Source organism: Bombina bombina, chromosome 4 (assembly GCF_027579735.1).
Source record: "Bombina bombina isolate aBomBom1 chromosome 4, aBomBom1.pri, whole genome shotgun sequence".
Classification (NCBI taxonomy): Eukaryota; Metazoa; Chordata; class Amphibia; order Anura; family Bombinatoridae; genus Bombina; species Bombina bombina.
The window spans coordinates 664,835,337-664,862,291 of NC_069502.1; the positions used below are offsets into that span (position 1 = coordinate 664,835,337).

General features: G+C 39.4%; 1 protein-coding gene across 1 annotated transcript in view; it reads left to right on the forward strand.

Moving 5' to 3' along the window:
- Positions 1-26,955, forward strand: part of TBC1D32 (TBC1 domain family member 32) — a 695,824-nt gene that overhangs the window by 496,704 nt on the left and 172,165 nt on the right. Inside the window, exon 24 of the mRNA XM_053710787.1 lies at positions 13,387-13,509. Within this exon, the coding sequence (XP_053566762.1) occupies positions 13,387-13,509 (123 nt within the window). The remainder of the gene's footprint in view (positions 1-13,386; positions 13,510-26,955) is intronic.

Sequence of the window (26,955 nt, forward strand, 5' to 3'; positions counted from 1 at the left end):
TTCAATTTTAAACAACTTTTTAATTTACTTTTATCATTAAATTTGATTTGTTTTCTTGGTTTTCTTTGTTTAATGCTAAAACTATGTAAGCTCATATGCTAATTTCTAAGCTCTTGAAGGCCGCCTCTTATCTTAGTGCATTTTGACAATTTTTCACAGTTAGACACTGCTAGTTGATGTATGTCATATGTGTAATGTTGTGCTCACTCCTGTGGAGTTTTTAACGAGTCAGCACTGATCGGCTAAAATGCAAGTCTGTCAAAAGAACTGAAATAAGGGGCAGTCTACAGAGACTTAGATACAAGGCAATCACAGAGGTAAAAAGTGTATTAATATATGTGGTTTATGCAAAACTGGGATATGGGTAATAAAGAGATTTATCTTTTTAAACAATAAAAATGTTGGTGTCCCTTTAACTTACCAATACCCAATAATATGAATTAATTTTATAGTTTAAAGCATTATTTGAACTTTATTTTTTAACAAAAGCTATGCAGTTTATTAACTTTCAGCTAGATTACGAGTTTTGCGTTATGAGTCAAATAGCATAGTTATGACCCATAATGCTGCTTTTTCCCTAACGCCGCTATTACAAGTCTTGTAGGTATAGGTGTACCGCACACCTTTTTGTCCGTCACGCAACGTCAGTACCGCACTTTTAAAAAAAGTCATTTTTCAATGGGACTCCCATAGCGCCGGTATTACGAGTTTGCCTGGGAGGCCAAAAAGTGAGTGGTACACCCTATACTGACAAGATCCGTACCGCCAACTAAAGTCAGTAGTTATGAGTTTTACGTTATAATTCTGTAGCATAAAACTCATAACTAAAGTGTTAAAAAGTACACTAACTGTGTTTAGGGGGGGGGGGCGGAGCGTGTGGGCGTACTAAATGGCCGCACCACACTAGAGCTCTGGAACCGGCAACAACTGAGCCTTCTCCTAGGCTTGATATCCGCAACTTGGGCAACTGAACTTTAGGGGGAAAGTGCCCAGGACAAAAAACGGACCTTGCATCCACCGTGTCAGTGAGCGAAAAGGCACCTTTTGGCCCCAATGTGATCAGCAAACTGGACGCCCCTGTAGTCAAAGCTTCACACTGCCAGGAACGTCAGCCCCTCACCTCAGAGCTCTGCAGAGGGTAAGACCCGTCCGGAGCACAATCCAACGGCTCCTGGCTCCTTAGACAAAGCCGGACATCAGCCCAGAGCCTGCTCGACACAACAGAGCTTAATGCATGATGCACCTTTGCTTTGAAATGCCATTTTAGGGGTGAGACTGTGATAAAAACTTTATTTTCTACAAAGCACTTCCAAATACAGCCCCAAGCAACTCCAGTTCCTTAGTACCTCTTGCAATGCTCTTACTATAATATACAACATAGCAATGTTCCAGTTTTATAGTACATAGTACCTTGGGCACTTATCTCTCCTCATCATAAATGCTGTTATTGTTGTTCCTTTCTAAGCAGCTTTGATTCACATTGTGTAATGGCTACCTACACTGGATTCAATATGTGCTTACAGTTCCTGGAACCCTCTATATAACCACATGATGCTTACACTCAGACTTGTCTACGACAGCTCTGCCTACTTATCTACAATAAGGGGTGAACTCAAAAAGTGAAAAGGGGAAAATAAGGGTAGTGGTTTATTTCCATCCTGCAGTTTTTGTGCACCTTTCTTTGTCACACGCACTGTCTCTGCTTTCTGCTTAGGTCTCCGATAATCAGATAAAGTATCACCACTTGGGACGCCTATTACAGTGAACCATATCTCTGCCCGACACCCCAGCTGGAGCACACCGGCCCACAGAGCTCAAAATGGCACTGTGGAGGAATGCTAAGCTAGACAAAGACCTGAAGCCTGGCACCACTGCCTCCACGGTCAACACCTTTTTTAAGAGCGCAGAACGTTTGAAAAAAGCAGAGATTTCTCAAGGTGGTAGTGACGATGAATCTATGTTAGATAACCTGGACGCCTCTCAGGTGTCCGCTACTCTATCTACTTTACAGGGGCAAAATACAGACGAACCAGTAACCTTGAAGGTCATGGAAGCCCTTATAAAAAGTCCTGCATTAAATCTGAATGTGCGAACTTGAAAAAAGATATAAATGACCTGGGTCACCGAGTGGAAGTCTTGGAAGAAGACGGAGAGGAGCTGACCAAAGAAATGTCAGACATGTCTCACTCCATTGATACACAACAAGCTACAATCATTGAAGTGGAGAACAAGTTAAACGATATAGAAAACAGAACACGGTGGAATAATCTCTGATTCCGGGGTGTAACTGAGTCAGTGCGCAGAGAAGATACACACGAGCATCTGCAAAACCTGTATTAAGTTATGGCCATTGCTAATCAAAGGGTGTTTGAGGAGAAAACCCTTGAAAGGGACAACTGCGCTTTACGCCCAAAGCCCAGATATAACTAGCCTCACAGGGACATCATTGTGTGTTTTCAAAGCTACAGAGACAGAGAAAAGATCTTTCAGCTAGCCAGAGCTCAACCATCCTTTTTTTTTTTTTTAGGCGCTAAAATTCAAATATACCAGGACCTCTCGACACGAACACTGTTACTTAGAAGAGAATTTGCTTTCTTTACTAACCATCTACGCTCACTAAAGATACCTTTTAGATGGGGTTTTCCAGTGTCTTTGCAAATCATTAAAGATGGAAGGCGTCATGAATGTCATAACCCTGCTGGTATACCCGATTTCTGCAGGCAACTTGATCTCCCGCTCCCAGAGGCATCGGATCCCCCACCGCCAAAAGCCACAACACTGCCTGCAAAACCACAAAGAAGGTTATGGTCTGAGATTGCCAGCAAGCAAGCTAAAAAGAAACAAAGTCCTGATCCAAATAGGCTGTTGGACATTTCCTAATATGGTGAACTGCTCTCTCAGGATTCCGTGAGTGTGGTAGGCAGGGTACCTGAACCCCGCAAATTACACTGCTTGTTTTGAAAATTGACTCTCATATAAAGAGACTGCTGCTTAAACTAGCTTATTGACTTTGGGACTCTACTCTCCTGGTCAATATGACCAATCTGAAATCAATGAGCACCCGTTGTTTTTCTCATGTTAACATGTTTAGCCTTTCTTTTCAGGTTATCCACTTTTGAACACCGTTATTGAAGTGCATATTGAGTTACTATATCCTACACATTATATTATTTTTTCTATTTGACTCCGGGCCGTGATTTATTTGCAGTCTGAGCAACAAATACTGTTAACACTTGTTCTACTGTATTCTCATATAAAGAGACTGCTGCTTAAACTAGCTTATTGACTTTGTGACTCTCCTAGTCAATATGACCAATCTGAAAACAATGAGCACCTGTAGTTTTTCCAATGCTTACATGTTTAGTTTTTCTTTTTAGGTTATTTACTTTTGGACACTGTTGTTGAAGTGCATATTGATTTTTTGCGGTCTGAGAATCCACTACTATTAACATTTGTTCCCTGTTGATGCAGACACTTCTACTTGCCCACTTACGCGACACAGAGGTCATGCTTGTTTTATCATTATCCATCATGACTCAGGTTGGGCTATTCTATATTCCCCTAACAGAACACGTGTTTTAATGTTGTTTAAATGTCCTTTATTACATAAGTAAATATGGGGAGGGCTCCGTTGGGCTGTACTTCCCCTTGTTATTCTATTTCCTTTCTTACACACTATTCTCATTTTTTCCTGTCGGATTAATCCCCGCCAGGTACCTTTCCTCCCCTCTCTCCATCCCCTTCGTTCCCCCTAACTCTCCTTCCTAACCCTCCTTTCCTCTAAAAGTTCAGTGCTTGTTTGTCTCTCTGACTACGGGCCAGCTAGCTCTCTGTACAGAATATACCTACCAAGCAGTGGTGACACCTCCTTTTTCATGCACTCAAAATACACCCAGCATCTACTACCTCACTTAGGAATACATGGCATAACATCCTGCAGTAAGCCAATTTAAAATCGCCTCACAAAATGTTAAGGGTTTATCTTTTAGGAGGGGCTCTCTCTTCCTTCTCTTACATAAATACCAAGACCAGGAAGGATATTAATCCTGGTAGGACTATACTATGGTAGACCCCTAACTTTGGCCAATGTATATGCCCCAAATTGCCCCTCCCCCTCCTTCTTTTGCTCAGTGACCAATAAATTAGTGGATATCTCCAAAGGCCCAATAATTGTGGGGGTGACTTTAACTTTCTGATTAATCCAGCTCTAGACACATCTACAGGTAAATCTTATATGCGGTATAACAAGATTAAGGCTAATTGGCAAGCTCTCAGAACAATACCCTTTTTTGACACATGGAGAATTATGCATGCCACCACAAAGGACTTTACATTTTTTTCCCACCTGCAACGATCATACTGCCGTTTAGATTACATTATTTGTGACCAAAATACTTTAACTACCCTAATGGACTCTAGGCTCCACCATACCTCTTGGTCCGATCACAATATGGTATGCTCCACCTTCTCATGGTCCTCTAGGCCTCATCACCAGCAACACTGGAGACTTAATGAACACATATTCTCAGACCCGCTTATAACCACTGTCATAGTATAAAAAATGACTGAATATTTCAACTTTAATGACCCCACTGCAACCTCTGTAACTAATAATTGGGAGGCTTTTAAGTGCTATATCAGAGGAGCGATCCTAAATCGCACACAACATACGCAAACAAAGGGCAGATCAATGTCTATCCTTAATGACTAACTTTCAGAGTAGCGAAAAAGCACTTAAACAAAGTCCCCTCTCTCCTCAGCTCCTTTTGCAGTCACAACAGGATAGGGATGCTCTCAATCAACACCTAATTAAAAACGCTCATTTACGTGCACTTATATCCAAATCTAAATTCTACATTGAAAGCAATAAAACTGGTCGCTTACTGGCCAGATCTCTTAAAAAAGGAGATATAAAACCTTTATCTCGAAAATTGCGGGTCCCTTTGGATACTCACTGTCTAAAAATACTGAAATAGTCAATCAATTTACAGACTACTACTCTTCCTTATATAATCTCCCAACCTCACAATCTGACTCCAAACTCACCATCGGCTAGATCACGAGTTTTGTCGGTAAGGCTGTGCGGTGCTAACGCTCCTTTTTTTCTTACCGCTCCCTTTAAACAATGCTGGTATTATGAGTTTTCTGCAAGCCGGCTTTAGCCTCAGAAAAGTGAGCGTTGAGCAAAATTTAGCTCCACATCTCACCTCGATACCAGCGTTGATTAAATCAGCGGTAAGCTGGCTAAACATTTCCATCATATACAAACTACTTAGAGGCTCATACCCAGCCAAACAACCTTCATATATAGCTAAATGGGAAAGAGAGCTTAATATCACCCTAACTGAAACTCAATGGAGCCACATTTTTGTGGAAACAAAAAAAATAATCCCCTTCATTAATGTTCGCAGAAATGAACTACAAGCTATTATCCAGATGGTACCTAACCCCACATTGACTACATAGTATTTACCCAAACTCCTCCTCTCTATGTTGGTGACATTGTGGCGGAACAGGAACTCTTTCCCATATCTGGTGGGCATGTCCCCTCCTACAAATGTATTGGAAGGATATTACCAAATGTATTAACAATAAATTGGGACTCAGTATCACACTCTCTTCTAGTGTAGTCCTTCTACACAACACTCCCCCCATACCCTGCATTTATTGTAGACAACTATTTTGGTGCATGCTCAATTGTGCCAAACGCCTTATACCCAGGTTTTTGAAGTCAACACAAACTCCTAATCTCTCCATGTGGCAGAGAGAAGTAGACACTATCTTATCTTTAGAAAAAATACACTACACCTTTTTAGGCAAACAAGACTTTATTGCAGATATTTTATACATTTGGGAACAAAGGAAACCATAACATGGGTCCAATGTCACTGTATTACTAACCTTAAAATGTGTAACACAATGTCGCCCTTCCAGATTATGGGACGAAAACTCACTGCTTTGTATAGCCGTATTTCTTTGGTTGAAGTAAACTATGGCCTAGATTTGGAGTTTGGCGGTAGCCGTGAAAACCAGCGTTAGAAGCTCCTAACGCTGGTTTTAGGCTACCTCCGGTATTTGGAGTCAGTCAAAAAAGGGTCTAACGCTCACTTTTCAGCCGCGACTTTTCCATACCGCAGATCCCCTTACGTCAATTGCGTATCCTATCTTTTCAATGGGATTTTTCTAACTCCGGTATTTAGAGTTGTGTCTGAAGTGAGCGTTAGAATTCTAACGACAAAACTCCAGCCGCAGAAAAAAGTCAGTAGTTAAGAGCTTTCTGGGCTAAAGCCGGTTCATAAAGCTCTTAACTACTGTACTCTAACACCCATAAACTACCTATGTACCCCTAAACCGAGGTCCCCCCACATCGCCGCCACTCGATTAATTTTTTTTAACCCCTAATCTGCCAACCGCCACCTACGTTATCCTTATGTACCCCTAATCTGCTGCCCCTAACACCGCCGACCCCTATATTATATTTATTAACCCCTAACCTGCCCCCCACAACGTCGCCGCCAGCTACCTACAATAATTAACCCCTAATCTGCCGACCGCAAAGAGCCGCCACCTACATTATAGCTATGTACCCCTAATCTGCTGCCCCCTAACACCGCCGACCCCTATATTATATTTATTAACCCCTAATCTGCCCCCCTCAACGTCGCCTCCACCTGCCTACACTTATTAACCCCTAATCTGCCGAGCGGACCTGAGCGCTACTATAATAAAGTTATTAACCCCTAATCCGCCTCACTAACCCTATAATAAATAGTATTAACCCCTAATCTGCCCTCCCTAACATCGCCGACACCTAACTTCAATTATTAACCCCTAATCTGCCGACTGGAGCTCATCGCTATTCTAATAAATGTATTAACCCCTAAAGCTAAGTCTAACCCTAACACTAACACCCCCCCCCCCCTAAGTTAAATAAAAATTTTATCTAACGAAATTAATTAACTCTTATTAAATAAATTATTCCTATTTAAAGATAAATACTTACCTGTAAAATAAACCCTAATATAGCTACAATATAAATTATAATTATATTATAGCTATTTTAGGATTAATATTTATTTTAACCAGGTACAATAGCTATTAAATAGTTAAGAACTATTTAATAGCTAAAATAGTTAAAATAATTACAAATATACCTGTAAAATAAATCCTAACCTAAGTTACAATTAAACCTAACACTACACTATCAATAAATTAATTAAATAAAATACCTATAATTATCTACAATTAAACCTAACACTACACTATCAATAAATAAATTAAATACAATTCCTACAAATAAATACAATGAAATAAACTAACTAAAGTACAAAAAATAAAAAAGAACTAAGTTACAAAAAATAAAAAAATATTTACAAACATTAGAAATATATTACAACAATTTTAAACTAATTACACCTACTCTAAGCCCCCTAATAAAATAACAAAGCCCCCCAAAATAAAATAAATGCCCTACCCTATTCTAAATTACTAAAGTTCAAAGCTCTTTAACCTTACCAGCCCTGAACAGGGCCCTTTGCGGGGCATGCCCCAAGAAGTTCAGCTCTTTTGCCTGTAAAAAAAAACATACAATACCCCCCCCAACATTACAACCCACCACCCACATACCCCTAATCTAACCCAAACCCCCCTTAAATAAACCTAGCACTAAGCCCCTGGAGATCTCCCTACCTTGAGTCGTCTTCACCCTGCCGAGCCAAATTCTTCATCCAAGCGGAGCAAGAAGAGGTCCTCCATCCGGTAGAAGTCTTCATCCAAGCGGGGCAAAAGAGGTCTTCCATCCGATTGAAGTCTTCATCCAAGAGGCATCTTCTATCGTCATCCATCCGGAGTGGAGCGGCAGCATCCTGAAGACCTCCGACGCGGAACATCCATCCTGGCCGACGACTGAACGACGAATGACGGTTCCTTTAAATTACGTCATCCAAGATGGCGTCCCTCGAATTCCGATTGGCTGATAGGATTCTATCAGCCAATCGGAATTAAGGTAGGAAAAATCTGATTGGCTGATTGAATCAGCCAATCAGATTGAGCTCGCATTCTATTGGCTGATTGGAACGGCCAATAGAATGCGAGCTCAATCTGATTGGCTGATTGGATCAGCCAATCGGATTGAACTTGATTCTGATTGGCTGATTCCATCAGCATACGCTGACATTATATGGACTCTCAATACCAGAGTTATTTTAAAGGTGCGGCCAGAAAAAAGCCAGCGTTAGCTACGCAGGTCCTTACCGACAAAACTCTAAATCTAGCCGTTAGTGTCTTCCTACGAATATGATCAACATCTATATATATATATATATATATATAGTAATTTGCCTTGATTTTGTGTCACCACTGCAGCCTTGTCTTTTCTTTTTGTTGTAAACTATATGTACAACTGTTTTCTCTGTACTCCTGTTTTAAAAACTTAATAAAAACAGTTGAATAAAAAAAAAAGGTACACTAACACCCATAAACTACCTATTAACCCCTAAACCTCCCGCATCGCAAACGCTAAAATAAAATTATTAACCCCTAATCTTCCGCTCCGGACATCACCGGCACTAAAAAATTTTTATTAACCCCTATTCCGACGGTCCCCAAAATCGTTGCCACTTTAACAAATCTATTAACCCCTAAACCGTTGCCCTCAAGCATTGCAAACACTATTTAAAGATTATTAACGCCTAATCTGCCGTCCACCCACCCCAAACGCCTCTATAATAAACCTATTAACCACTAAACCGCAAGCCCCCCACAACGAAATATACTAAAATAAATTAACCCCTAAACATCTGACCTCCTACATCACTAACTCTACATAAATATATTAACCCTAAGATTAAAGCTAACGTAACCCTAACCCTAACACCCCCTAACTTAAATATAATTAAAATAAATCTAAATAAACCTTACAATTATTAACTACATAATTCCTTTTTAAAACTAAATACAAACTTACCTGCTAGCTACAAAATAACTAATAGTTACATTGTAGCTATCTTAGGTTTTATTTTTATTTCACAGGTAAGTTTGTATTTATTTTAACTAGGTAGACTAGTTAGGAAATAGTTATGAACTATTTACTAGCTACCTAGTTTAAAATAAATACAAAGTTACCTGTAAAATAAAACCTTAGCTACCTTACACTAAAAACTAACATTACAATAAAATAAAATAAATTATTAAAATACAATTTTCTAGCTTACAAAAAAAAAAAAATACTAAATTACAAAAAATAAAAAAACACATCAAAAATAAAAACGAATTACTCTTAATCTAATAGCCCTATAAAAATAAAAAGCCCCCCCCCAAATAAAAAACCCCTTGCCTACACCCCTCAAATAAAAACCTATCTAAATAAACCTAAGCTAAACATTGCCCTGAAAAGGGCATTTGGATGGGCATTGCCTTTAAAGGGGCATTTAGCTCTTTTACATTGCCCAAAACCCTAACCTAAAAAAAACACCCAAAAAACCCTTTAAAAAACCTAACACTAACCCACGACGATCCACTTACAGTTATCGAAGTCCGGACATCCATCCTCATCCAGCCGGCGAAGTCTTCATCCAGATGGCATCTTCTATCGTCATCCATCCGGAGTGGAGCGGCAGCATCCTGAAGACTTCCGACGCGGAACATCCATCCTGGCCGACGACTGAACGACGAATGACGGTTCCTTTAAATTACGTCATCCAAGATGGCGTCCCTCGAATTCCGATTGGCTGATAGGATTCTATCAGCCAATCGGAATTAAGGTAGGAAAAATCTGATTGGCTGATTGAATCAGCCAATCAGATTGAGCTCGCATTCTATTGGCTGATTGGAACGGCCAATAGAATGCGAGCTCAATCTGATTGGCTGATTGGATCAGCCAATTGGATTGAACTTGATTCTGATTGGCTGATTCCATCAGCATACGCTGACATTATATGGACTCTCAATACCAGAGTTATTTTAAAGGTGCGGCCAGAAAAAAGCCAGCGTTAGCTACGCAGGTCCTTACCGACAAAACTCTAAATCTAGCCGTTAGTGTCTTCCTACGAATATGATCAACATCTATATATATATATATATAGTAATTTGCCTTGATTTTGTGTCACCACTGCAGCCTTGTCTTTTCTTTTTGTTGTAAACTATATGTACAACTGTTTTCTCTGTACTCCTGTTTTAAAAACTTAATAAAAACAGTTGAATAAAAAAAAAAGGTACACTAACACCCATAAACTACCTATTAACCCCTAAACCTCCCGCATCGCAAACGCTAAAATAAAATTATTAACCCCTAATCTTCCGCTCCGGACATCACCGGCACTAAAAATTTTTTATTAACCCCTATTCCGACGGTCCCCAAAATCGTTGCCACTTTAACAAAGCTATTAACCCCTAAACCGTTGCCCTCAAGCATTGCAAACACTATTTAAAGATTATTAACGCCTAATCTGCCGTCCACCCACCCCAAACGCCTCTATAATAAACCTATTAACCACTAAACCGCAAGCCCCCCACAACGAAATATACTAAAATAAATTAACCCCTAAACATCTGACCTCCTACATCACTAACTCTACATAAATATATTAACCCTAAGATTAAAGCTAACGTAACCCTAACCCTAACACCCCCTAACTTAAATATAATTAAAATAAATCTAAATAAACCTTACAATTATTAACTACATAATTCCTTTTTAAAACTAAATACAAACTTACCTGCTAGCTACAAAATAACTAATAGTTACATTGTAGCTATCTTAGGTTTTATTTTTATTTCACAGGTAAGTTTGTATTTATTTTAACTAGGTAGACTAGTTAGGAAATAGTTATGAACTATTTACTAGCTACCTAGTTTAAAATAAATACAAAGTTACCTGTAAAATAAAACCTTAGCTACCTTACACTAAAAACTAACATTACAATAAAATAAAATAAATTATTAAAATACAATTTTCTAGCTTACAAAAAAAAAAAAATACTAAATTACAAAAAATAAAAAAACACATCAAAAATAAAAACGAATTACTCTTAATCTAATAGCCCTATAAAAATAAAAAGCCCCCCCCCAAATAAAAAACCCCTTGCCTACACCCCTCAAATAAAAACCTATCTAAATAAACCTAAGCTAAACATTGCCCTGAAAAGGGCATTTGGATGGGCATTGCCTTTAAAGGGGCATTTAGCTCTTTTACATTGCCCAAAACCCTAACCTAAAAAAAACACCCAAAAAACCCTTTAAAAAACGTAACACTAACCCACGACGATCCACTTACAGTTATCGAAGTCCGGACATCCATCCTCATCCAGCCGGCGAAGTCTTCATCCAGATGGCATCTTCTATCTTCATCCATACGGCACGGAGCGGGTCTATCTTCAACACATCCAGCGCGGAGCATCCTCTTCTTATGGCCGTCGCCGTAAACTGAAGGTTCCCTTTCAGTGACATCATCAAAGATGGCGTCCCTTACATTCCTATTGGCTGAAAGATTTCTATCAGCCAATAGGAATTAAAGGGGAAAAAAATCATATTGGCTGTTGCAATCAGCCAATAGGATTGAGCTTTCATCCTATTGGCTGATACAATCAGCCAATAGGATTGAGCTCTCATTCTATTGACTGTTCCAAACAGGCGACGATATCAGGGGCGGCAGATTAGGGGTTAATAACTGTAATGTAGGTGGCGGTGATATCAGGGGTGGCAGATTAGGGGTTAATAACTGTAGTGTAGGTGGCGGTGATGTTAGGGGCAGCAGATTAGGGGTGTTTGGACTCAGAGTTTATGTTAGGGTGTTAGGTTTAAACTTAACTTTTTATTTCCCTATAGACATTAATGGGGCTGCGTTATGGAGCTTTTGTTTCTGCGATTGTAGGCTTTTTTTTTGCTGGCTCTCCCCATTGATGTCTATGGGGAAATCGTGCACGAGCACGTCAAAGCAGCACTTGATTTCGGTGCGGTATGGAGCTCAATGCAACCATATCGCCCGAGCAAGCCTGCTTTTTTAAAACTTGTAATAACAGCACTATAGGGAGGTGAAATAACACCAAAAATGTTGCGGTCTTTAAATTTCCATACAGCGCTCAAAACTCATATTCTAGCTCAGAGCTTTCCAAACTTTTCATGTTGGTGACACACTTTGTAGACCTACATTATTTTGCGACACAGTAATTCAGTTGTACTAGCAAAAAGGAGGTTAAACTAACTTGTTTTAAAAGATACGGACACATACATAAAGTATATAATAACAAAATGCATTTACAAGTAACAGTATGTATGTGCAAGAATTAAAAAAAGTTTAATAACACCAATAGCTACTTACTATTTTAATGGGATATATGAGGTTGATGGGATGAACACAGTTTCTGAATATTTGGTGTAATATTAGATAAAGACACTCACATTTCATCATCAAGCATTTTTAAACTTCCACTTCCTATCCATATATCAAGAGCAGGAGAAGCAAGGCACTACTGGGAGCTAGTTGCAAAAAAATCCCACTGACTTCAGCTCAGCATTTAAGCTGCCACTCTCAGAGCTCTGCGAGTCCGACTGACTACTGCCCACGCTGCAAACACACGGCTGTCCCACTCACTGGCTACACTTGCAGTCAGGAGCCAATTAAGGAGACTACACGTGCAGTCAGGAGACAATGGTTTCAGTTCCCATTGAGCTGTGCCAATTGGTTAAGATGATCTGTGACCCACTAGGTATCAATCACGTGTCAACCATGTGATATGCGTAGCAGGCAGGCGGAAAGTCATAAACCAAAAAACAATTTAAAAAAAAAATAATTTAAATTTAAAAAAATTTGTGCTGAAGCAGGGACACACCTACACACTGCTGCCGACACACTAGTGTGTCCAGACACACAGTTTGGAAAGCACTGTTCTAGCTGTTTATTAATTGTAACATTAAAAAAACAAAAAATGCTATGCAAACAGCCAAAAAAATCCACTAAAATAAGACTAAATATATTTTAAAGGTGTAGATTTTGCAGAGTCCACAAATCATTTGACAGATATTTGGAAAAGTGTTTTTGTTGGAATACAGGTGTCAAATTGTCTCCATGAAAGTTATAGAAGGGTTTTCTAAAGTTTTTGAATGGGTTTGAACTAAAAAACCCTGCAAAAAAACAAAAAAAAACTAAACAAAAAGCATGCATTTCTCTGCAATGTACTTCTCAAGGAAACTTGCAGTGATTAGAATTGAACCTGCAGATGCTAGGTAATTGGCATAATGTTTCTACAACACAAAGGTTTACTAAGCAATCTCTAAAGTAGTATATGTAAGAAAACACATGAACAAGTTAACTTACTTTCTGTGCTAATGCTCTATTTAAAATAACTTTGTTGAACTAATATTATTGTGTGATTGTTTTTGCTTTTACAGATTGCTGAGTGTCCTGTGTTGTAACCTTAATACCCTGCTACTTTTAGAATCACAGTTCAAAGTAAGCGAGATGCTTTTGAATGATCAGAAGGAAAACACTATTGAATCATCCAGTGGTTCGAGGTAAGAATAGATCATTTTTTTTCTGCTCATAGATGTGTGTGTGTGTGTGTGTATGTGTGTGTGTGTATATATATATATATATATATATATATATATATATATATATATTATTGGTTATTTGTAGAACGCCAACATATTCTGCAGCGCTATAAACATAGGCAATATACAAGGTAGCAATTATAGAGATCAAATGGGTAGAGGGCCCTGCCTAGAGTCGCACTGTTGTAGTCAGTTCTTATGAAGGTGATCTGCAAGCAGTTGGGCTCTTAGGCTTACATTCTTACATATATATATATATATATATACCTATATATATATATATATATATATATATATATATATATATATATATATACATATATATATACATATATATACACACACTCACCAGCCACTTTATTAGGTACAGGGTTGGACCCCCTTTTGCCTTTAGAACTGCCTTAATTCTTTCTGGCATAGATTCAACAAGGTGTTGGAAACATTCCTCAGAGATTTTGGTCCATATTGACATGTAACAATGAAAGGAAAGAAGGCAGCAATCCAGCAAATGAAAAATCATTAAGTGTTTATTGAAGTCAGTGCATACAGGACATATTGAAACTCCATATAGTACAACAAATGTGCCTTTTACGCGTTTTGTGTGAGTGAACACACTTCGTCAGAGAGGTCATGTCCATATTGACATGATAGCAATGCGCAGTTGCTGCAGATTTGTCAGGTGCACATCCATGATGCAAATCTCCCGTTCCACCACATCCCAAAGGTGCTCTATTGGATTGAGATCTGGTGCTGTGGAGGCCATTGAAGTACAGTGAACTTAAATCCCCTTTCTTCCCCAATCTGATGTTCAGTTTGAACTTCAGCAAGTTGTCTTCACCACATCTAGATGCCTAAATGCATTGAGTTGCTGCCATGTGATTGGCTGATTATCAATTTGTATTACCAAGCTATTGAACAGGTGTACCTAATAAAGTGGCAAGTGAGTATATATATATATATATATATATATGTGTGTGTGTATATATATATATATATATATATATATATATATATATATATATATATATATATATATATATATATATTTATATATAAAAGTTTAATGCAGACAGAGGAAGACAAAAATCTTTAAAGGGACCGTCAACACTAGAATTTTTGTTGTTTAAAAAGATAGATAATCCCTTTATTACCCATTCCCAAGTTTTGCATAACCAACACAGTTATAATAATACTTGTTTTACCTCTGTAATTACCTTGTATCAAAGCCTCTGCAAACTGCCCCTTTATTTTAGTTTTTTTGGCAGACTTGCATTTTTAGCCAATCAGTGCTCAATCCTTGGTAACTTCACATGCGTGAGCTCAATATTATCTATATGAAACAGATGAACTTACACCCTCTAGTGGTGAAAAACTGTCATAATGCATTCAGATTAGAGGCGGCCTTCAAGGGCTAAGAAATTAGCATATGAACCTCCTAGGTTTAGCTTTCAACTAAGAATACCAAGAGAACAAAGTAAAATTTGTGATAAAAGTAAATTGGAAAGATGTTTAAAATTACATGCTATATGTAAACCATGAAAGTTTTTTTGGACTTGACTGTCCCTTTAATTTATTCTTAACTTTCTCTGCCTGTTTGGTCTGCAACCCCTGAGTACAGACTCACACATTTGTAGGTGACCATGAATAAACTCTTAGGGCTTAATGGACTATGAACAGAAGTAAATGCTGGGTTTCCATTTCTGAAAGAAATGTTGTAAAAATAACTGTTTAAAATTGACATATTAAAAAGAAACTCTTTGTTAAAAGGCATATTGTAACATAGAAACATAGAATTTGATGGTAGATAAGAACCAAAAAGGCCCACTGAGTATATTTAGACTCAGTGACATAATGATCATCTAACAAAAAAAAACAGATATTATTTTCCCAGTCAGTTGCATAATAAATTATATTAATCAATTAAAACTTAGACTGAACAATAAGCAAAGTAAGTAAAGCACAAATCAGTAGTAGCCATGATTGAACTAAACTATTCTGGCACGTTTTGTTGTGAGGCAGAAGCACTGCTTTATATCATCATTTGTTATGGTCCAAACCAGCATAGTCTCTTTGGTGCATCCATTTTTAGTATATAATTCAATCTTGATTCAAGTTGTAAGAGTCCTTTTGCACAATGCCCAGCTTTAATGAAAGGACATGATCAATAATCATGCTACTTATTTCTGAAACTGTACCACTACCAAATGCCAAGCCCACATGTATGTCTCAAATACCTTTATTAGTATCCATGCTGATGCCAGTTCTGTGACTCGCTATGGGTCCTCAACCAGACCGTATTTTTTACAACATTAAACAAACAATATACACAGGTAATCAAATACACTATGAATTTGTGGAGCAGATTAGATAGTGTAGAATCCAATATTGTGAGAGAGAGAGAGAGAGATAGATAGATAGATAGATAGATAGATAGATAGATAGATAGATAGATAGATAGATAGATAGGTAGGTAGGTAGGTAGATAGATAGATAGATAGATTTATAGATTATACAGTGTACATACATATCAAAATTAGTTTTACTGTTGTTTTTTTATGCCCTTATGAGATTTATGTATAATGTGCAAAGGCTGTTCAAGCATGCTTCCTTTGCAGGATCTTCACCTATGATTTTCTGTTTTTGCGTTAACCTATGTTTATTTAGATGAAGAAGGTTTTGATGTACGTACTGCATGTAGTTTGTGTTTCTAATCCTGCTACAGGTATACCCCGCTCATACAGCGGGTTATGGACCGGACCCCCGCTGTAAAGTGAAAACCGCCTTTTAGCTTTCTTTTCACTTACCAGTGTGTTTAAAAACTTGAAACAATGTTTGAACAAACATATATTAGGGTTGCAATAGCGCTATGTTTAGTTTAACACTAGCACAGCACAGTATTTAATTAGCATTCAATAATGACTGTTCCTGTAAAATATTTACTGTAGTACAATTTGCCAGGCTATAACACTGAAGCACAGATTGCACTGTAATGCTGTAAACAGAGTGATCTAAGCATAGCAAACTGGTGCCAGTCACTTTTCTCGCAACCTCACATTGATTACAGTACACAATGATTACAGTACTGAACTTCAGCTCCATAAAGCACTGTATTAGCGAAGCGCTGTAAAGTGAGGTATACCTCTATATCCCTGCAACTTTATGAGCAGTTGTCCCTGTTTATGTGATTCATTCAACATCCCTGTTGTGCATAAAAACTTATGTCCATTTTGAAAAGTAGTTCATTGTTTTACAGTAAATTATTTTGCAGTTCTGTGGGACTGACACCATGAAACCTCTTTTAGAATAAGATTATAAGTCTAGTTCCAATTAAATGTACAGCTTTTAAACAACTATCATATCTGTGTTGTCTTGTTTAAGAAAAAACAGAAATGGCAAGTAAACGAACGTCATAAATGAATAGCATCTTACATGGTATTTTAAATAAATGTAAGGCATGGGGGAATATTTATCTAAGGTCTGGCGGACCTGATCCGACAGTCCTCGCTGAATGCGGAAAGCAATACGCTCTCCGTATTCAGCATTGCACCAGCAGCTCTTGTAAGCTGCTGGTGCAACGCCGCCCCTGCAGATTCACAGCCAATCGGCCACCAGCAGGGAGGTGTCAATCAACCCGATTGTACTCGATCTGGTTGATTTTCAACGATGTATGTCCGCCTGCTCAGAGCAGACGGGGACAGGGTTATGGAGCAGCGGTCTTTAGACCGCTGCTTCATAACTGGTGATTCTGGCGAGCCTGCAGGCTCGCCAGAAACACGGGCCCTCAAGCTCCATCCAGAGCTTGATAAATAGGCCCCATGGAGATAACATAATAATTTCACACACACTATACAACCTAGTCTATCATTAAAGGGACATGGTAATTTAAGTGATTAAAAAGTTTGTCTAGTTTGTTTAGATAATTCTTTCTGTTGCTGTATGTGTCAGATGAGCAGAAAAAGGTGTGATATATCTAATTACAAACTCAAATCCTGTTAGCACCTGATTATAAGTTCAGTTCCCATTAGTTGTACAACCTTGGGACAACCATCACGTCTGTCTTAAAATTGCTGTGTTTTTTTTTTTTTTCTTCTTATGTTTTATTCATTTGTTGATTTTCTTTCAAAATGATGAATATAAGAACTCTGAGTGAAAAAACAAAAGAGCACGGTAATAAAAAATGATTTAAAATTGGAACTACATAACATTTCTGGTAATATCCTAAAAAGATGTGAAAAAATAAATGAAAATATACACATAAAATACTCTTGTATAACTATAGCCTAGTTAGTTTTCCTTGTATATTCTAGCAAACACAGCTTAGGAAAGGGTGCATACATGAAGGAAATAAAGAAAATATTAACGTAATTTCATGAAAGATATCTATAATAATTTCACACTAATAAATCATCAGAGTTAGTTTTTTTGACTTAATTGGTTTTTTTAACAGTTAAGATTATTCCAGCTGGTTCTTCAAGTGTGACAGAAAAAAAGTCACAAATTAAAAAATAATGCATTGCTACTAAAATAGTAAGTTAGTATAGCATGTAGTAGTGTAAAACATTAGTAGATAATAATAGATATAATAGTAAAGATAATAGTGGAACAAAGGTTATAACAAACCTAACAAGATTATTCACTGCCATTTCCATTAAAGGGACACTAAACAATTAATACATTTTATGTTCCTCCCAATAATAATGGGTGCTGCCATTATAAAACCTACGTTACACTGCAGATATCCGAAAGAGTGCTACTCCTTGTGTGCAAAAAGGGCAGCACTGGAATGCAGTGAAATATAGATTTCAATATGGTGGCACCCAGGACTAGAGGGAGGGAGGATTAACCGAGTGTACTAAACTATAAATGTAATTAGGGCCAGATTACTAGTGGAGCCGTTTTTAATGCTCCCGCTCGAGTATTATCTCATCTAGAGGTAAGCTTTTTATGCGCCTCAGGTTGCGCTTGTATTATGAGATGAAAGTAAACTGTTTTCGCTCGCTCGCTCGCTTACCCGACAAGTGCAAAAAAATAAACTTAGACTTTGGTGCATGTGATAATCTATTCCCCCATAGAAGTCAAAGGCGCAAAAAAAAGTGGAAGAAAACCTTATACCCAACTCGCTTGCAAACCCAATCCCATATTATTAAGTGCGCTAAGCCAACATGAAAATATGTATATTTCACATAGCAGAATATGTTCTATTTTTATATATATACAGGGAGTGCAGAATTATTAGGCAAATGAGTATTTTGACCACATCATCCTCTTTATGCATGTTATCTTACTCCAAGCTGTATAGGCTCGAAAGCCTACTACCAATTAAGCATATTAGGTGATGTGCATCTCTGTAATGAGAAGGGGTGTGGTCTAATGACATCAACACCCTATATCAGGTGTGCATAATTATTAGGCAACTTCCTTTCCTTTGGCAAAATGGGTCAAAAGAAGGACTTGACAGGCTCAGAAAAGTCAAAAATAGTGAGATATCTTGCAGAGGGATGCAGCACTCTTAAAATTGCAAAGCTTCTGAAGCGTGATCATCTAACAATCAAGCGTTTCATTCAAAATAGTCAACAGGGTCGCAAGAAGCGTGTGGAAAAACCAAGGCGCAAAATAACTGCCCATGAACTGAGAAAAGTCAAGCGTGCAGCTGCCAAGATGCCACTTGCCACCAGTTTGGCCATATTTCAGAGCTGCAACATCACTGGAGTGCCCAAAAGCACAAGGTGTGCAATACGACATGGCCAAGGTAAGAAAGGCTGAAAGACGACCACCACTGAACAAGACACACAAGCTGAAACGTCAAGACTGGGCCAAGAAATATCTCAAGACTGATTTTTCTAAGGTTTTATGGACTGATGAAATGAGTGAGTCTTGATGGGCCAGATGGATGGGCCCGTGGCTGGATTGGTAAAGGGCAGAGAGCTCCAGTCCGACTCAGACGCCAGCAAGGTGGAGGTGGAGTACTGGTTTGGGCTGGTATCATCAAAGATGAGCTTGTGGGGCCTTTTCGGGTTGAGGATGGAGTCAAGCTCAACTCCCAGTCCTACTGCCAGTTTCTGGAAGACACCTTCTTCAAGCAGTGGTACAGGAAGAAGTCTGCATCCTTCAAGAAAAACATGATTTTCATGCAGGACAATGCTCCATCACACGCGTCCAAGTACTCCACAGCGTGGCTGGCAAGAAAGGGTATAAAAGAAGAAAATCTAATGACATGGCCTCCTTGTTCACCTGATCTGAACCCCATTGAGAACCTGTGGTCCATCATCAAATGTGAGATTTACAAGGAGGGAAAACAGTACACCTCTCTGAACAGTGTCTGGGAGGCTGTGGTTGCTGCTGCACGCAATGTTGATGGTGAACAGATCAAAACACTGACAGAATCCATGGATGGCAGGCTTTTGAGTGTCCTTGCAAAGAAAGGTGGCTATATTGGTCACTGATTTGTTTTTGTTTTGTTTTTGAATGTCAGAAATGTATATTTGTGAATGTTGAGATGTTATATTGGTTTCACTGGTAAAAATAAATAATTGAAATGGGTATATATTTGTTTTTTGTTAAGTTGCCTAATAATTATGCACAGTAATAATCACCTGCACACACAGATATCCCCCTAAAATAGCTATAACTAAAAACAAACTAAAAACTACTTCCAAAACTATTCAGCTTTGATATTAATGAGTTTTTTGGGTTAATTGAGAACATGGTTGTTGTTCAATAATAAAATTAATCCTCAAAAATACAACTTGCCTAATAATTCTGCACTCCCTGTATATATAATGTTTTTTTGCACATTATATATTTATACCTATATTTATAAATGATTATATACAGGTATAGATATATGCAGATATATATAGGAATGTCTCTTTAAAAATGCTTAGAACATATTCTGCTATGTGCAGAACATATGAATGGGAAATATTTACAGTAAATACATAGTTAAAACCTTTATTAAAAATGAATATTGCATAAATGTTTTTTCATGTTTTAATCTACTTAACTTTTAACTGCAAAGGGCTCCAATGTACACACACAAACACACACACGTGTATATATATATATATATATATATATATATATATATATATATATATATATATATATATATAGCAAAACAGGAAACAGCACTCTCTGGACTTAAGTAAAAAACAAGTAGTTTATTCAGTAACGTTTCGGGGAATGCTCCCCTTCATCAGACCAACAACATACAAGTGAAGCAAACATTTAAGCATACACAAACCCCTCCCCCTAGTGCAAAAAACCGCCAAAAATGGTTGTCATAGCAACCAAACAACCAGTTCAAAGTAAATACATTTACCAATGCAACAATGACATCAAAGAAACCAGATCATTATGGTTAATTAGCATCAGGTCAATTAGCAAATCAACACATCATCCTACCACATAATACACCTGCTGTATATTAGTACTTCTAATACCCCAGTGGCAGTGTGTCCTTTTAAAGAGACATATCACAATATTATTAGCTAAGTACAGGAAAACAAGAATGTGTAGAAAAAAGGGGTTGAAAAAACGTTTAGTTAAACATCGGCACCTCATCATATTGAAATGCAATTCACGTAATGCACTTATAGTTAATGCCTAACTCATAATACCCGTACTACATAGTCAAGGGTCATGTGTACCATTAATGCTATAGACGCCAATAACAGCAAACTCGTTATTCAGATACCTCAAACGATGTGACCGTATTACATGCACAAAGTGTAGCACGACCTATGTAGTCACCCTGTTCAGCATCGGACCAACCTCGCGCTGAATCTAGCACAGTTACTAGCGGAACAACAAGGGTTATGCGCATGCGTGTAAACCCGGCGCAGTCCGGCCCCCAATGCTCCAGCTAGGTACCCAATAGGATAGAAAGGACAAGCCCCCACACCGGACAAACAGAGTTATTAAAATGGCATGGTAAGAGGGTGGGCCCCAAGGTACTACTAAGGGAAGGAAGGGTCCGGGTCATGAACGTAATAAATGCAGCAGGATATGCAGTAGAAGATAGTACAACACACCTAATACCCAGATATCAGGAGTCACCCACTTAGGTGTAGTAACCCAGCTAGTTCAGTCTGACATACACGATGAGATGGGTATATGCGTCTGTCTTTTCTAACCTGTCAGCACCGGTCTTGCGGTCAAGACACCTATTGTCCCTGCATAGGCAATTTTACAGGGTCACATAAAGGTTGTCTATAAGTGTGCGCATGCGTGTCAGCCATGCCCAGTCAATTATTATTGGTATAAGGCAAGGTCCCTGATAGGCCGTATGGGACAAGCCCCTATCCCTGTGTGAGTAACAGTTTTGCTAAGAGATAGGGGGGCAGGGGTCCAAAGTCAAAAGATATGTCGGTCACAGTATGTTTCAGGCTGATGCTATGATTACAGGTTTGCTAGAGTCCGGTGGCCCAGAATTATAAGGATCGCTATAAAGGAAAAGAGACCCCTAAACTAATGTGAATAAATACATAGTACAGGCAGGTCCCATCCCCCTAGGTACAGAAAATACTAGTGCTAACAGGGTTCCGTAGTGCAAGGTTAATAGCACCAGCACTCAGTGATGTGTCAACACTGCGGTGTGCATCAAAAGTAACATCCACTAGTGTACATAACAGAAACAACCTAAATAAGGGTACACCCATTGGGCACCCCTCCTGGAGGGTAAATATGGGCAGAGCCTACAGCCAATCAGCAACCAGACTTCATGAACCCACTGTGGATAAAAGAATGCATACATAGTATCAGATACTGTACAAACTATATTAATCCCCTTAGAAAGATACAACCAGATACATTAGAAGCGTAAACAGCTCAGTTCATAAAAAACAATGCCAGTCTATCCCCATGTTCAAACCTCTGGGGTGTATAGTGTCCAGTTTGAAAATCCACTCGGCCTCCTTCTGTAGGAGACGGGTGTCCCTGTCACCTCCCCTAGGCATTGGGGGTACATGATCGATGAGTTTAAATCTCAGGTCCGCCACAGAGTGACCCTTCTCCATAAAATGTCTGGCCACCGGTTGGTCACTCTTGCCTTTCTCAATTGCCGTCCGGATGGCACTCCTGTGATTAGCCATCCTTTTCTTAATGTCATCTGACGTCTTACCTATATAGAATAGGCCACAGTTGCAATTCAGCATGTACACCACAAATTTTGTGGTACACGTAAGGAAATGCTTGATCTTGTAGCTTGTGTTATTGTGTGGATGTTTGAACTGCTTGCATTGCAGCATGGCGTTACACGTTACACAACTCGGGCACTTGTAGGAGCCCCTTTTGGTGTTTGTCTTGACCTTGCTGTAGCTATCAGTTGGATCAGTGTTCATTAAGATGTCTTTTAGGTTTCTTCCCCTCTTATATCCAATTCTGGGTGGTCCATAGTCGTGGTATGGTAATGATGGATCAGTCTGGACAATATCCCATTTCTCTTTTAAAGTAACTCCTAGTGTTCTCGTGCTAGGGGTGTATGCAGTGACAAAATTCATCCTGTTCTGTTGGTCTCTTTTTGGCATTTTCATGCTCAACTGGGTCCTTGCTTCCTTTATAGTGTTACCATTGTATCCTCTGCTGTAAAACCGTGATTCCATTTCTTTCAGTTGTACCTCACGGTTTTCCTCTGATGTGTTATTGCGGATGACTCTCAGCAGCTGTGCCTTAGGGATGGCTTTTATGAGTGATCTTGGATGGTAACTAGAAGCATGTAGCAGTGTGTTTCTGTCGGTAGACTTTTTAAATAAGGTGGTACCCAATCTGTTGTTTATCTTATAAATTCTTAGATCCAGGAAATCCACTTCATTGTAGCTGGACACTTCCTTCAATTGAACCTGTCCCCCTATTGTGTTCAGGGATTTGACCCACTCGCCAAAGGACTCAATCGTGCCTCTCCAGACTACAACGATATCATCAATGTAGCGCTTGTAAAAGCGTACTTGTTGATTGTCATATACCTTGAACACCTTTTCCTCCACATGTTCCATGAATAAGTTTGCAAAAGCAGGTGCCATATTCGAGCCCATGGCCGTTCCCATGAGCTGAAGATAAAATCTCCTTTCGAATTTAAAGTAGTTCAGCTTAAGACATAGAGATAGAAGTTCAATAATAAAGCTGGTAGGGGGACCCACATATGGGCATCTTTCAAGGCAGTTGGTAATTATCTCCATCCCCATTTCGTGCGGTATAATAGTATAGAGGCTTGTGACGTCAAGACTGGCAAGCACGTCTCCTGGCTCTATGTCAGATATGTCAGTGAGATATGCAATGAGTGTGGTGGAGTCTCTTAAGTATGAGCGCATGTTTACAACCAGTGGTTGTAGCATAGAGTCAACATATTTAGCCAGGGGTTGTAGGAGTGACCCCCGTGCTGAGACAATGGGGCGTCCAGGTGGATGTACCAATTGTTTGTGTATCTTGGGGAGTGTATAGAGAATAGGCCTGACTGGGTTGTTAGTGGTTAGCCATTCCTTGGTGGTTGGGTCTATCCAGTTCATTTGTGCTGCATGTTCAATAACTGAGTCAATCCGTGCTTTATAGGTAATCGTGGGGTCACAAGGTAGGGCTTTGTAGGTTGAGACATCCGCCAGTTGTTTATCTATTTCAGTTTTATAATCTTGATAATCCTGCAGGACAACCGCACCACCCTTGTCCGCTGGGCGTATGACAATGGTAGAGTCATTTCTAAGGGATTGAACAGCTTCCCAGTCAGTTGTTGTCATATTATTTCTAGTTAGGCCTTGCTCCCTCTGTCTCAATCTTTGTTGGATAAGGCGAGTATAAGTTCTAATACTTGGATTCGTCGTGGGTGGTTCAAATGTACTTGGTTTCTTAAAGGGGTGTCTGTTTTCTTCCAATCCCTTTCCCTGGAAAAAGTCACCCAATTTCAGCTGCCTCTGGAAACGCATACTGTCAATATAAGTAGTGAAGTCATCAGCCTTAGTTGTGGGTACAAAGGAGAGGCCCTTCATAAGTACCCGCCTTTCGTTGTCATTCAGGACATGCTGGCTAAGATTGACCGTTACATCCTCCTCCTCCTGCGGGGTAGTGGGGGTCTTCTTCCAAAATCCGCCCCTGCGTGTATGCGGTCTTCGCCCCTTCCCCTGGAGCGGGTGGTAATGCCTAAAAAAGGCTGAGTGCTGTGCTGGTTCTCATTCTCCTGTGGCCGGTCACCCGAGTAATCCGTGTCGGAGCCAGAACTTGAATCCACCGTGTTCAGTTGTCGGTGTGCATATGTTCTAAACCTTCTTTGTCTTCTTGGCTGGTACTGGGCTCTTTCAACCGGTCCAAGTGTCCATCGGTAAACCTTTTTATCCTTATAATCCTCCATAACATAACCAAGTTTTTTGTTTTTGAAGGCAATTAAGGCATTGTTGTATTCCCGTAGTTGTGTGTTAATCTTGTCCATCCAGTTCTCTGATTTGTCCTGCATCAGGATCTGGCCTTTAACTTCCTCCAAAATGCTGATATCATCCTTTGCTTTTTGCATCTGACATCTGACTTCCTCGACCACTAGCAAGATCAAATCAAGGGAACATTTATTCAATATCGCTACCCATTTCCTGCAGAAGTCAGAGTTCTGTCTGCCTATGGTGGGCACATTGTTGATTCTAAAGCCTCTAGGTATCAGTCTCTTTCTATGGTACTCAGAAAGGTAAATGCCATGAAGTTTAAGATCCACCTCTTTTTTCTTCAATTTGATGAGTTGATTGTACACAGTCACAGCATTTTCCGCTGGATCTTCAGGTAGTAAGGTGTCAAACAGTATCCTTGCTGCATCCAAGTCACTCATGGATAGTGTCTCTGCACCCTCCACATCAGCTGGAATAGTGGCTGCGGCCTGCGTGGGTTCAATGTGCTCCATTGTTGCTTTAGTAGTACCAATTAGTCCCCAGTGAATACCCACACCGTGGTGATGATACAATGTTATAACACAAGTCCGGTAGTACAACAGAGTGAGGGATCTGATGTGTCACTTGCTGGTGGGTGCATCAGGAGGGTATCCAGGCAAAAAGAGTCAGTTGCACTCTCACAAACAGTTCTCCAAGGGCCAGGGTGCTAGAGTAGTTGAAATGTAGCAAAACAGGAAACAGCACTCTCTGGACTTAAGTAAAAAACAAGTAGTTTATTCAGTAACGTTTCGGGGAATGCTCCCCTTCATCAGACCAACAACATACAAGTGAAGCAAACATTTAAGCATACACAAACCCCTCCCCCTAGTGCAAAAAACCGCCAAAAATGGTTGTCATAGCAACCAAACAACCAGTTCAAAGTAAATACATTTACCAATGCAACAATGACATCAAAGAAACCAGATCATTATGGTTAATTAGCATCAGGTCAATTAGCAAATCAACACATCATCCTACCACATAATACACCTGCTGTATATTAGTACTTCTAATACCCCAGTGGCAGTGTGTCCTTTTAAAGAGACATATCACAATATTATTAGCTAAGTACAGGAAAACAAGAATGTGTAGAAAAAAGGGGTTGAAAAAACGTTTAGTTAAACATCGGCACCTCATCATATTGAAATGCAATTCACGTAATGCACTTATAGTTAATGCCTAACTCATAATACCCGTACTACATAGTCAAGGGTCATGTGTACCATTAATGCTATAGACGCCAATAACAGCAAACTCGTTATTCAGATACCTCAAACGATGTGACCGTATTACATGCACAAAGTGTAGCACGACCTATGTAGTCACCCTGTTCAGCATCGGACCAACCTCGCGCTGAATCTAGCACAGTTACTAGCGGAACAACAAGGGTTATGCGCATGCGTGTAAACCCGGCGCAGTCCGGCCCCCAATGCTCCAGCTAGGTACCCAATAGGATAGAAAGGACAAGCCCCCACACCGGACAAACAGAGTTATTAAAATGGCATGGTAAGAGGGTGGGCCCCAAGGTACTACTAAGGGAAGGAAGGGTCCGGGTCATGAACGTAATAAATGCAGCAGGATATGCAGTAGAAGATAGTACAACACACCTAATACCCAGATATCAGGAGTCACCCACTTAGGTGTAGTAACCCAGCTAGTTCAGTCTGACATACACGATGAGATGGGTATATGCGTCTGTCTTTTCTAACCTGTCAGCACCGGTCTTGCGGTCAAGACACCTATTGTCCCTGCATAGGCAATTTTACAGGGTCACATAAAGGTTGTCTATAAGTGTGCGCATGCGTGTCAGCCATGCCCAGTCAATTATTATTGGTATAAGGCAAGGTCCCTGATAGGCCGTATGGGACAAGCCCCTATCCCTGTGTGAGTAACAGTTTTGCTAAGAGATAGGGGGGCAGGGGTCCAAAGTCAAAAGATATGTCGGTCACAGTATGTTTCAGGCTGATGCTATGATTACAGGTTTGCTAGAGTCCGGTGGCCCAGAATTATA